This window comes from Periophthalmus magnuspinnatus, chromosome 11, assembly GCF_009829125.3.
Source record: "Periophthalmus magnuspinnatus isolate fPerMag1 chromosome 11, fPerMag1.2.pri, whole genome shotgun sequence".
Lineage (NCBI taxonomy): Eukaryota > Metazoa > Chordata > Actinopteri > Gobiiformes > Gobiidae > Periophthalmus > Periophthalmus magnuspinnatus.
The window spans coordinates 19,941,080-19,955,154 of NC_047136.2; the positions used below are offsets into that span (position 1 = coordinate 19,941,080).

General features: G+C 40.7%; 1 protein-coding gene across 2 annotated transcripts in view; it reads right to left on the minus strand.

The window, feature by feature from the left end:
* Positions 1–5,759, minus strand: part of LOC117378306 (MAP7 domain-containing protein 1-like) — a 40,068-nt gene extending 34,309 nt beyond the window's left edge. Inside the window, exon 1 of one of the 2 annotated variants that reach the window (XM_055225537.1) lies at positions 5,372–5,759. In XM_055225537.1, the coding sequence (XP_055081512.1) occupies positions 5,372–5,438 (67 nt within the window). In that variant the 5' untranslated portion in view covers positions 5,439–5,759. The remainder of the gene's footprint in view (positions 1–5,371) is intronic. The other variant, XM_055225539.1, reaches the window with a different exon arrangement.
* Between the last annotated feature and the right edge of the window lie 8,316 nt (positions 5,760–14,075).

The following is a 14,075-nucleotide window of genomic DNA, read 5'->3' on the forward strand; positions in this document are numbered from 1 at the left end:
ACGGTCCTTTTGCTTCTTACGTCATTGAGTAGGTGCCTGATGCGATGGTGTACTCTATGTGAACCAGTGCATCCAGGACTCATCACAGCAGTGTAGAGACAGACTCCTGCCTCAGCTTTGTTCAGTTACGTTAATGGGCCAGGTGCGAGGCTCACAGTCAGGCAGCAGCACTGAAAGAAGTCACAACTTAGAACAAGTGTATTTTTGTATGCCCAGATGGTATAAGTTAACTTAAATGTATGTCATGTCTTCATGACCTTCTGAAGGATCTAAGGTTTGTAACCACTCATAATGCCACACTAGCCCTATTAGTAGAGGAAAAGTCAGAGAGATGTCCCTTAGCATAAGGCGCTAACTAATGCTAACATCTCGTATTCAGAAAAACTTGTTAAGCCAGTGTGGCTACAAAAGTGTTATCTACACAATTTCCCTTGCTATACAACTTATTAAAAAGGTTAATAATGCACATCATAATATCACAAAAAGGTGACATACTCTGTGCAACAAATGTCTCAAACTCGTTATAGCGTAATTTGTAAGCGTAAAACAAAATTTGTAAGTGTACTTTTTATTTTATTTATTACTGTACAAAAAAACTTTCACACATTCAAAATTTTAGAACAATTGTACCTTCATACAAAACTCCGCTCTGGTCTGAGAGTTATGCTTATAAACTCATCGTGGTGAATAATGAGGATGTTCAGATAAAATCAACTCATTCTGTTTTGCTCATTTTTAAGATGGTAAAAATCAGGTGCAAAGACTTTGATATTATTTGGAAGAAGACTGAAATCTGAACTTTATACAAATCCAAAAATCCTCTGCATTTCAGGGCATGTTTAATCAGCTTCATATTGTTTTGTTTGTAAAAGTCCTGTTTCAGGGTCTGGTCTCAGCATCATGGAGTCGTTTGGTAAGAGACACATGCGACAAGTGCTTTGGTTTTTGAAATGGTTCAAATCCGGAGGAACCAAAGGAGAGCGCCCCACTATGGACAAGAAGTAAAAATGGATTTTTTACACAATCAGATGAAACCAGGACTAAACCAGAACTAAACCAGGATTAACACAGAACTAATCCAGGACTATACCAGAACTAAACCAGGACTAAACGAGGATTAAACCAGGACTAAACCAGGATTAACCTAGAACTAATCCAGGACTATACCAGAACTAAACCAGGACTAAACCAAGACTAAACGAGGATTAAACCAGGACTAAACCAGGACTAAACCAAGAGCCCTGCTTACAATAGTCTGCTCTGGGCCATCAGCTGTGGTATGAGCTTAGACAGAAACCGTGTGAACAGTCTGAAGTGAAAACAGTTAAAGTTCTTTGCAAGTGTGAGGACAGAGGTTGGTAGTTAAATTCTCAAGCGGTGAGAGGAAGTGCCGTGCTCCGCTGCAAGGTCACACTTCCTGTAGATTAGCCTCGTGTTTCCGTTTGGAGACGACACAGTTTAAGACGCTGTTTGAATAAAATCCTATTGGGAACAGTGCTACGTGAAGTCACACTACAGCAGAACAAAATATGAGAAGGGACTTTCAAAAGATTCTGATCTGATATAACAAGACTTAATTAGGTTTGTTAAATGTCCTGAGGACTTTTAGAACAAGTATAAGAGCACATAGACTAGTATACGCTTATGGACCACTATGGAACCTACCTGGACGATTGAGGGATCACACAGATATAAGGACACATGGGAATATAATAGCAATTACTTTTTTCTTACTATTTAATGTGGAAAATGACAGTGTAATGTCTAAACAAAGAGTGAGACACTTCTGGTCCAGAGTCCACATCAGAGGTCTGTCCCAAATCCTGGACCAAGACCAAGACCAGGACTAGGACCAGATCCAAACCATGACATCATCAGAGAGCGAGCGAGCGAGCGAGCGAGAGAGAGAGAGAGAGAGAGAGAGAGAGAGAGAGAGAGAGAGGAGGCAGGAGGGAGATAAAAAGAAAGAGAGAGAGAATAGGGACAAAACAGGGAGTCCTCTGTCTGGAGATTTAAAGTGACACAGAGAGGGAAAGACAACGGAGAGAAAGGAGGGGTGGGCAATGGAGATCAAGAAAGAGGAGAGGGGAGAGAAAGGAAAGAGAGAAAGTGAAAGAGAGAGAAAGTTGTGGAGCAGATTATGTCAGAAAAACTAAAACTTTGGCGTGTAGTATTTTAGCATTTAATATTTTGGTGTGTAGCATTTCAGCGTTTAGTATTTTGACGTGTAGTATTTTGACGTGTAGTATTTTAGTCTGTAGTATTTTAGTGTATAGTATTTTAGTGCGTAGTATTTTAGCATGTAGTCTTTTGTCATGTGGTATTTTGGCGTGCAGTATTTAAGCGTGTAGTATTTTAGCATGTAGTCTTTTGGCGTGTAGTATTTTAGCATGTAGTATTTTATGTAATATTTTGGCATGTGGTAATTTAGTGTGTAGTATTTTAGCATGTAGTATTTTGTCATGTGGTATTTTGGCGTGAAGTATTTTGGCGTGAAGTATAGGGCGGCATGAGTTTGGAAAAAATATGGGTTTTTTTGACACACGTTGAGTTTTTGATGAGAATTATATATTAATGAAAAGAGTAAATAATAAAGATTCTGTTCACTGCACTGTCTTCATCTGAAAAGAAAAATGGTTTAGTCCTTGTTTAGACCTGGTTTAGTCCTGATTTGGACCTGGTTTATCTCCCATAAAGTTATATAGAATTTTATAGCATTAGATAGAGTTTCACAGAGTTTTATAAAGTTATATGAAGTTACATAGATATAAATTCACCACATCAGACACTATGACCTCATATGAAAGAACATAGTTGTTTTGTACAAAGACCATTTGCTGTCCTCATGGCTCAGGTATGTTTGTGTTTGCCCTGTAACCATGCAGCTCGTGGTTTAGATTCCAGAGATGTCAGCTGTTTGTCTAAGGCTCTGTTTGACCATAACTATAGGAGTCTATACTCCATATGCAGGGCCATTTCACAGCATGAGTCACACTGTTTTCAGCTCATACTGTGGACCAAGCTAGCTCTACCTATGTGCTAGCCCCGCTCTGTGCACTAGATCCATTCAGTGCGTTAACGCCACTCAGTGCGCTTTTGTTTTCAGTAGAAGGAGCCTCTGTCTTATGTGGCTCAGGACAACTCTCCAGAAAAATATGAGTCTGATATGAGTTTTTCCATGACAAGTGATGTTGAATTTTTTGGGATGATTACTACCACTACTACTACTACTACAAATGCTACTGCTACTACTACTACTGCTACTACTGCTATTACTACTATTACTACTACTATAGCTACTGTAAAGAAAACACTCTCAAATACACAGAGTACATGCAGTGGTTTAATGCTGAAGACTCCTACACACGAAGACAACAGAGAGAGAGAGAAGGAGAAGAGAAGGACTGTGAGATAGAGAGGGAGAGAAGGAGGGAGAGGATGAGAAGAGGAGGAAAAGGAGACTGTGAGAGAGGGAAAGAAAGAGGGAGAAGGTGAAGACTCCTACACACGGAGACAACAGAGAGAGAGAAGAAGAGGAGGAGGAGACAATGAGAGAGAGTGCGAGAAGGAGGGAAAGGACAAGAAGAGGAGGGCGAGATGGTGGGAAAGAAGAAGAGAAGGAGGGAAAGGACAAGAAGATGAGGAGGAGAGGAGCAGGAGACTGTGAGGGAGGGAGAGAAAGAGCGAGAGGAGAAAAAGAGGAAGACGAGAGGATGAGGAGATGATGATGAGAGAGAGAGAGAGAAGGAAGGAAGGAAGGAAGGAAGGAAGGAAGGAAGGAAGGAAAGGACAAGAAGAGGAGGAAGAGACGGTGGGACAGAGAAAGAAAAGGAGGGAGAGGACAAGAGAAGGAGGAGAGGAGACAGGGAGAGAAGGAGGGAGAGGATGAGAGGAGGAAGAGATGTGAGCGAGAGGGAGAGGATGAGAAAAAGAGGAGGAGGAGAGTAGGAGGAGACAGAGAGAGGGAGAGGACGAGTGGGAGAATGAGGAGATTGAGCAGGAGGAGAAAGGGAAGGAGGAGTGGAAGAACAGATGGATACAGGGGAGAAAGAAAGAAGGAGGAGAGAATACGGTAGAGAGAAAAGAGACAGGGATAGAAGAGAGAGAAGAGAGGAGAACGAGAGATAGAGAGGGGAGAGAGACAGAAAGGGTAGAGAAGAAGTCAGAGAAAGAGGGTGGAGGTGAGAGAGGGAAGAGAGAAAGAGAGAGAGAGAGGAGAAAAAAGGATGAATGGAGAAATGAGGGAGGAGGGTTTTTTAGAATTCAAAGTCACCTTCTGATCAAAACAGCTTTGAAGAGCTGCACTCTACCTGCAGTTTAACCGCTACAAACATGTTCTAAACTGTCCCTGTGTGTCAGATGCCCTCCCTGTGTGTCAGGAGAGAGAACCAGAACCAGACAGCACGATAACACTGTATGCTACTCTCCCGGGTGATTCTGGGCCTTTGCAGGAGATAAACACATGTATTTAACAAAGGAGCGAGAGGATCAGCTTTAAATACTACAAGAAAATACTACAAGAAATACCACAAAAAATACTATAAGAAAATACAACAGAGATACTACTACTTTCCACACGAGAACATGCAGGGTTCAGACTTAAATCATGCCTCCACTATCACCACATATGAATCAGGTCAGAAACATGAATCTGGTGGCGCCAGGTTTGTCACAAGTATCATTTAAGTGAAATATTCTGCTTGGTTGCTTTAAAAGCTTTAAAAGTTGAATTCTTTGAGTAAAAAAAGAGTTTTGTTTAATTTTTGAGCATAGTTTTACTCATGGTCAGGATGAAGGTTCCAGCTGGTCTAAAAGTCACCACAGCTCTCCACAAGAAAAGTCCTGATCCACAGTGGTATTAGTGGTATTAGTGGTTTTAGCAAGTATCAAACAGTATCACATTGTCACATTATGTCTTAGGGCCTTTTCAGCGTGTTTTACAGTGTCTTTTGTTCTATTTCTCACATAAATGTTGATCTATATTGAGGTTTCTCGCCAATTAAAAGAAACAGACCATATTTCAACATAAATAATACATGAAAAACCACTGGCTGCTGTTTCTACATTGTGTGCCAATTGTGTTTGTATAAAACGTGAAGATCTGCGCCAAATCAGAGTGTATGTTATTATTACACAGTAGTACACAGCATTATGGGGTTTCAACGTGCCTTCTCTGTCTGAGCGCTTTCAATGCCCCATTTTCTATATTTAATACAAATGATGACTTATTTATTTCTATTTTTACCTTCAGATGTTACTTGCACATGCATAACTCATATTCGCTTCTCCATTTCTCCTGTTCATCGGAATTCCCACCCACCCACCACCGACCACCTCTACCCCGTCTTCACGCACCCAAACCCGGGCTTACTTTTGTCCTGGATGCTGAGTTTCTGCTCCAGGCGGTTCCCCAGATCGTTATAATCCATCGTATCCATTTTAGACTCCGGTCAGTCCGTCTCCAGCCGCGGTCATTCCTCACACTCGTCCCGAAATCGAGCTCCCCAATCCGGGCTCAACTCGTCCCCAACACGCCCTGAGCGAAAAGATCCGACCGCAATGCGAGGGGGGAAAAATGCAAAAGATCACAATAAAATAAAACAAATCTATATAAATCCAGATAAAACGTGTTAAATATTCCAGATATTCTTGAGTTTAGTGATTCAAATCGCTGTTATGGCCGTTATTGTCAGATTAGGTCAGATTCAACAGCGGTGGAAAAATCTACTGAGAATGAAAAGCGTCAACGGCTAGAGCTGCGTAAAGACAGACGCAACGACACGGACGCACTTCCGCTAAAGACTTCAAAATAAAAGCAGTGTCATAAACTAATGTTTATTTATGATGGGGTAGAAGTGCTGTGTCTCGTGTGGAGCAGGAGCCAGTATTCTGTATCCATCATGTGATTGGTTATACCTAGAACTATAGAAACAGGCCTATTCAAAAGGTAAATACACAAATGTTCAAACTCTGTACTGGGCTACTGGGCTAGCAATAGGCTGTCTCCAAATTGTAGTTATAGTTTGTAAAAATAAATATAGTCAAATCAGTCCATTTTAAATTACAATATTCATCTAAAACAAAAGTCTACCCAATAGGAGTTGACATCGGCGCAAACGTCATCATGACAAAGCACCACATGTGGTCAGTGCCCCCTATGGATAGATAGATGCACATCACACTAGCGAGCAGCAGATTTTTTTTTCATTTGTACCAAAATGACTATGATGCTGCCGAATCCTACGAGTATGTCAGATTAAGAAAATAAAACTGGAGAAGGATGTGCGTACATCACAGTGGGCGTGTACAGGTGGGGGTGAAAAGCTTGCTTCTGAGGAGTTCCCCTTTCCAAAGTTTTCATCAAAATAAATGGAATAGAATCCTCTCAAATAAATAAACGATTAATAAGAAGTAAAGCAATGCACAATGTAATTCAGAGCATTTCGAGGCAGCGGTAGGTCCAGACCAGACTCGCTGAGAAGAGCAAAGTCTGTACCATTAAACCTTTACACAAGGTGCACCTCTGCCCCCTGTAGACCTGGATGTGGATTCAGGTCAAACCCAGCAACATTAGGTTAAAAAAGCATGTTCTGTATTCTCATTTCAACGTTTAAACTGTATAACAAGCTGGTCTTTCAAAATAGTCTGAACAGAAAATCACTGCATTGCCTTTATTTTGAAATCCCTTCATTTACTTCCTGTTGTGTTTATTGTGTACCTTGACAAAGACATGAACCGCATGCCGGACACCAGGACCATACCACCGGTGTCAAAACCGATCCGTCCCGCTTTCTCACACGAAAACGCCACACAGCTCCGACAACGAGTCAAATATCGCCCAAAACGTGAGGGTCACGTGTCTCTGGCGCATTTTAACACGTTCATTGGTTTAAGTTGCTTAAATGATTTCCTAAAGTGAAATCTGTTGAATGGTGGTGTCCGTCAGATGACTGCGAGCAGCTGCTGCAGTCTTTACGCACGAGTGTCATAACGGAGCCATTATCGACAATAACACGGGTTTAAAGCGAAATCTGATTTACCACGTGATTCTGACGGAGCGCAAAAACACGAGGACAAGCGCGAGGACAATGAACCTGCAAAATACATGTGTAAAGTTCACATTTCGCTTATAGTTTTTGTTAATACCAATGGAAAAAAATACTCAAGTAAAAGTAAAAGTATCACATGAAAAAAACTACTTAGGCAAAAGTATGAAAGTACCCGTTTAAAGAGTAAAAGTATTTCACGCAGATATTAAGGTCTAATAACGCCTGAAATATAGTGATTTTGATTTTTTTTTATTTGTTCAACAGAAACAACAGAATAAATGTTTTTTGTTTGTTTGTTTGTTTGTTTTTATTTGTTTATTTTTGTTTGCTCAAATTATGAACGTGTTAAAATTATACCCTTCACCTTTGCAGCAGGTCTCACACAATAATAGAAAATATTACATTTTTTTTTTCAGTCCAGTTCAAAAATGTAGTGGAATTACACATAGTATTTTCAAATTTAATGAAGTAAAAGTAAAAAGTATCCACTTTAAAATGTTTAAGTACCCAAAATGTGTAATTAAGTGCAGTACTTGACTACTTTTACTTTGTTACGTCACACCACCATATTGGTTCTAGTTGCTAAAACAAACGTAAACTCCAGATGAAACAAATGCTAACTGCCCAAAATATCAGGATTAAAGCAGTTTTTTAGGAACATTTCATCTTCCTCCTCTTCACATTAACAGCGCCCACTGCCCTGACATCCATCTGTAATCTGCACTGACCACGCATCAGGCTAACAGAAAGAACACATCTATGGTGCAGGCGCCATTTTGAGGACGTTTGACCGTTTAGTTTTGAATTGTTATATGCTATGGCAACAGTCCCACATTTTCATCACTGTGAAACACATGGATAATCTGCACTTCACTGTGGCATTAAACGTATCTACAGAGAGAAGCAGGTGACGCAACCAGGACAAGTTACAGGTCAGATCTGTGAAGAGGCGAGTCTGCTCACTGTATAAATGTTTGTTATTAGCGATAAAAACATATGTGTAAATAAATGCAAGATTGGTACGTTTAATGCTACACTGTGGTACACTTCAGCCAAAGCAATCTCCATGGAGACAAGTCCAGGACTAAACCAGGACTAAACCAGGACTAAACCAGGACTAAACCAGGTCTAAACCATTTCTAAATCAGGTCTAAACCAGGACTAAACCATGTCTAAACCAGGACTAAATCAGGTCTAAACCAGGACTAAATCAGGTCTAAACCAGGACTAAACCATGTCTAAACCAGGTCTAAACCAGGACTAAATCAGGACTAAATCAGGTCTAAACCAGGACTGAACCAGGTCTAAACCAGGTCTTAACATCTGCAGTCTTAACAGTTCCACAGCAAACTCCACCTAAGACTTCTCTTCTGAGCCATTCTTAATGTGTTCTTGTATCATCTGGACTGAACGTTCCCACTGTCCGCTCTGATCCAGGTGTGGGTCTAAATCACTGCATCGTCTCTATAGCCTGATTCCCTGTGGATCCTGTGCATCGTTTAGCCCCGTTAGCCTCTATGCTAATACAGTCCAACATGTCTCCTCAGCTCAGATTTAAAGCACAAAGTTACACTATGAAACTTTTCTGGTGGAAGGTCTGCTGCCTGCTTCCATGACTATTGCTTTGCCTGCAATGTTCCACAGTGTAACATTAAACCTATCTATATTGTATTTATGAATTGCTGAAAATGATCTTGAAAAACATGCATTCATGGAGATATCACTTTAATGCCATGCTGTGAAATATTCTGGGCAAACAATGATATCTCCATGGAGACAAGCAGGCGACAAAAGAGGAAAGTTCCACAGTGGAGCTTTAATTGCGTCAGGTCTGTGGTGTGCATGGGTCATGAGAATCTAAAGCAGTTTTATTCACTGCACAGGGTGTTGTCCCCACCCAAAGGCACTCTATATAAAACACATGAGTCTCACCGTTTAAAATAATCTGACAAAGTACAGCTGCAAAATGAACCTCAGTCCAATCAAAAAACTGTCTGAATGGAGCATTTAGCCAACCACAAGGGAGTGCCATCATTTCCTCCACAAATGAAACTCTCCGGGTTTATTCTGCAAACAAACGTCTAACCCTGTAGTTCAGATCTGTACTAGCATGTTCTGAAATGTCTCTGTGTGTCAGATGCCCCCCTTGTGTCTCCTTGGGGTCTTATCCTACATATAAACATCTAACACTGTAGTTAGTCTGTAGAACACTGTTGATCTGTACTAACATGTTCATGAATTGTGATCCATGTACTAATTTGTCAGTTCAGATTTCAGTCTTTTTGTCAATTTAAAATGTGAAGTTTGAACAGAATTTCACAGTTTAAACAGAAATCACAAATCTAATTGTTTACCCAAATGGTTCAGTCCTATTTCAAATTTTACAAAGCGGGGGCGGGGTCTGGAGGACTAAAGTGGAGAGTGAGGAGGGAGGAGGGGTGGGGTCTGGGGGTATAAGAGGCATTGTGATTGGTTTAACAGGTATCCACACTTCAAACTCAAAATTAGAAACATCTGTCTGTGATCAGAGCAGTCCTGTGTGATGTCATGTAGTACTTGAAATCACAGACCCCACTGGAGGCAGCGCACACTTAGACAGCAGTACTAGAACAGTAGATGCTGTTCAAACACAGCCGATTTAGTGTTTAGTTCACTTAAAGCCTTCATTCTGTGTGCTTAAAAAATACGAATAAGAAGTCGACAGAGCTGGAGCAGAGTGAGGCTGGTGCTGCAGCCTGGAGCAGGTCCAGACTCGCCTGTGTTACAGAGGTCCATAGGAGGCACACACACAACTGTAACTAAAGCTATAAATGGGAAAACACCACACTGTGAAACCATATTTAAGCTGAGGAATTATGCACCAAACAGAATGCACTTTACACTACAGTGGAGCCGATACTAAAGTCCCATCTGGGAAGTGTTTTTGTTTGTTTTGAGTAAAAGAGGGAACAGTGTTTGAAAGGGTCATGTCATTTCAGTCAGCTAAAAACAGATGTGGAGCTCGGATTTTACTATTTAGATTAAGATAAAATGAGTGAGTTCCCCTATGACAAGGGTGTCCAAACTATGGTCCAGGGGCCAAATGCGGTACTCAGACCAGTTTTTATTGGCCCTCAGGCCTCCTGCTGAACCAGCCCAATTGATCATAAGCAGTACTTTTAACAGCAAATTAAACTATTTATACCACTATATCCTCAAACATCACATTGCATTGTGATACAGACCTAAAAGTAATGTGTTTCAAGCCTTATTAATATACAGGGGCTCTGTCAAAGCTGTGCGTAAAGCAGGTCTGTGGCCCTCTGCTTCAAATATGTTTTGAGATGTGGCCCTCGATAAAAAAAAAGCACCTCTGCCATATGACTACCCAACCAAAATGTGTCTTTAATGTATTAGCTAAGATTTAAATATGGAGTGGACAGAAATATCAGTTTTTATCCAAGTTTGAAAGATTAAAAAGTTTGTTGGATTTTTTTGAATCATCACGTTACTGCTCATGCATAATTGTTTTTCAGGATTGTCAAGAGAAATGACATCAACAAATTAAAGAAAGTATTGGTTTAAGATGTTTAAATGCATTCTCTGTATGTTTAAGGAAACAAAACAGTTTTGACCTATTCCAAAGTTATTTCTTATTAAGATATGAGTCCATAAAACATCATACAGATGAAACTAAAATGGAAGCTTCTAAATTAGCTTTATTTAGATTTTCTGAGTTAACCTTGAGTCTAAAAGCATCCTGAGCAGCTCAAAAACACCAGTCTTTAAAGTCCCATGTGTTTGTGGTTTTGCGGTTAGCCGTTAGCCGTTAGCATTAGCAGGGTGCGTTCACATTTTTAAAGTGTGTCAGACTCTGGATTTAACCCCCGGCTGTCGCAGAAATGCAGCTCCGAGCAGCTGCTGGGATGTTTCATACAGAACACATGACGACAGTTTGGCACGAGACTGGAGAGAAGGAGCTGTTACCTCTTCTGTTGTTATTACTACAATAACTATTACTACTTGTACTTACAACGGCTCTATTACTACAGCTACCACTAGCCCCATGGAGCGCAACAGTGATGCTCAGAAATCAACTCTGTGGACGTAATGACGTAAGACCTGTACTTTTATTTCAAATCTGTTTCTGAAACTTTATGATATGCTGAGTTATTAAAACATTTCAGGGAATCGTGTGTTTTTAATGTGCTTTTTGGGCATAAAACAAAGTGGTAGGGATAATAGTTAGCACATAGCTGCTTAGCACCATAGACTGTACATATAAATGGACATAGCTAACCTGCTAGCTGCCATGTTCCAAGTAGGAAATTATTATGGGTGCGCTACTGGCCACTTTACATTGAAAAACTGTGTCCCCTCTCTCTGTAACTGCTGCTGTCAGACTCGTCATTTTGGTCTTAAAATGGTGGTATTAAGCCGCTCTACATGATCCTGTTTTTTTTTTATTTCACTGTTGTGTTTGTAAATCAAGATATGAACATTGATAACACAGAGATCTGCTGCCTTCTTTCCCTGAGGTCACAGCCCCTAGCATTAGCAACAGATTTGATTGACAGCGTTGCTAAGTGCCCGCTCCGTGCTAAACCGGTGGGTGGGCAGAGTCGTTACCTTACACAGCTTCGCTTCCAGATTGGCTCTTTGGTTGCTATACTCTGTCGGAATTCCAAATATAGAATTGGGATCCAAATTGGCCCCTATAACTGCTCTAGCCTCGATGAGCTTCATTTGACTGGAGCTGAACACTGTGGGTGACGTCACACTCACTTAGTCCATGTCTTTATACAGGCTATGGTTAGCATGTAGCTAACTCTCCCTCTTTCTTTCTCTCCCTCTGTGGCTGATGTGTAAGTCTCTTCTGACCCCCCCTCTCTCTCTCCCTTTACCTCCCACTTTCTCTCCCTCTGTGGTAGGTGTGTAAGTCTATCCTCCCTCTCTCTCTCTGTCTCTCCCCCTCTCCCTCCCCCTTTCTCTCCCTCTGTGGCATGTGTGTAAGTCTCTCCCTCCCTCTCTCTTTCTTTTCCTCTGTGGCAGGTATGTAAGTCTATCCTGACCCTCTCTCTCTGTGTCTATCCCTTCTCCCTCTCTCTTTCTCTCCCTCTGTGGCACGTGCGTAAATCTCTTCTGAGACACTCTCTCTGTCTCTCCCCCTCTACCTTCCACTTTCTTTCGCTCTGTGGCAGGTTTGTAAGTCTCTTATGACCCTCTCTCTCTCTCTCTCTCTCTCTCTCCCTCCTTCTCCTCTACCTCCCCCTCTTTCCCCCACTTCCTCTCTCTTTCTCTCCCTCTGCGGCAGGTGTGTAAGTCTCTCTCCCTCTGTGGCAGGTGTGTAAGTCTCTTCTGACCTCGTCTCTCAGCTGTTCTTGAACGAGTGAATGATGCGTCAGCTGCTCTAACACTGACCCAGTGTCTTCCTGAGACCGAAGGATGCCTCAGTCAGACCTACAGCAAAGACATGACAGGTGTTGGGACAGAAAGGGCGTCTGGTAAAAAAATCACTATGCAACTGGTTTATTATGAAAATCTGAGCCACATCTAGATTTAATAAATCATGCTCAGAAATCAGTATTGAGATTTCCATTTTGGTTTAGCTTTCGACATGTTTGGCCCCGCCCACTTTAACCTCTATGCTAAACCACACTTTCTTTGTGGTGGCACTTTTGGTTAAGGGGAATCCGATTCATTTTAATGGAGAGTTTGAAAAAAGGTTTATCACGTAAAGTAGTAAGTAAAATATCATATAAAGTAGTGGGTAAAATATGATATAAAGTAGTAATAAATAAAATATCATATAAACTGGGCTGATTGTGTAAAATGCTCCTTGTGACCAATACCATTTTCTGGAGACTTTAAACTGCTTGTAGTGCATTTCGGCAAGGCAAAATTAACATTAAAAGAGAAGAGGCAGAATAAAACTCTTTTAGTCATATGCACAGCTAAACTACGACGGAGTATAAAGGTCACTTAAATTAAAAAAAATTATGCGGGCGCTACCAGGAAAAAAGTCGTAATATTACGAGAAAAAAAGTGGTATTTTTATGAGAGTATAGGCTGCTGTGCGTGAATGAGTGACCAATGCGTTATGCGTTATGGAGAATTTGGAGCATTTTGTTCAGATAAACTTTCAACTGGGGTTTACGCACGATGAAATACTGTGTCTTTTAGCCCACCATCACCACACTATCATCAGTATAAGTACTTTGAAGAGACACTGCAAGAATTTGAGCTTGTTTAGTCGGAGGAACCAGACAGATTTAGAAGAAATTGCTATATCTGAACAAAATGCTTCATAACACACTGGTCAGTCATTCACGCACAACAGCCTATATTCTCATAAAAATACGACTTTTTTCTCGTAATATTACGACTTTTTTTCTCGTATCGCCCGCATAATTTTTTTTTTATTTAAGTGACCCTTATACTCTGTCGCACTAAACAGAACCGTTTTGTGCCTGGATTTAAACATTGTCAAAGTAGAGGCCTGTCTCACATCTTCTGGAAGACTGTTCCAGGTTTTAGTTGTAGAAAATTTTTCTTCTTTATAGGGGGGGCATGATAGAAAATAATTGAGAAGCACTGCAGTAGTCTAACCTACTGGAGACAAATGCATGAATAAGTCTCTCCAAGTCTTGGTTTTGTATCAATATGATTTTTGCAGTGTTTTTGACAGTAAAAAGCTGCAGATGTTATTGATTTTATGTGGCTATTAACGTTCAAGTTCATTATTACCCCTAGATTTCTAGCCTGATTTGAAAGTTTTAGAGTGAATGACTGGACGTTTCTCTTTTCTGTGCCCTCAACAGGAACCTCAAACACAAGTTAAAGACTCTGGATCTGATTTTTTTTTTCTGCCTTAAAAACGTGAAAAACAGAAGTAGTGCATTTTAAACGGTTTCCAATGGTCCAAAGTTACTCCTCAGTTACCTTATGCAGACATATAGTCCTTCGTTAAAGGTCAAAGTAACTTCAAATCTATGGACAGGCCTATAAAAACATGTTGTGTTTTTCATATGAATACCAACACAACAC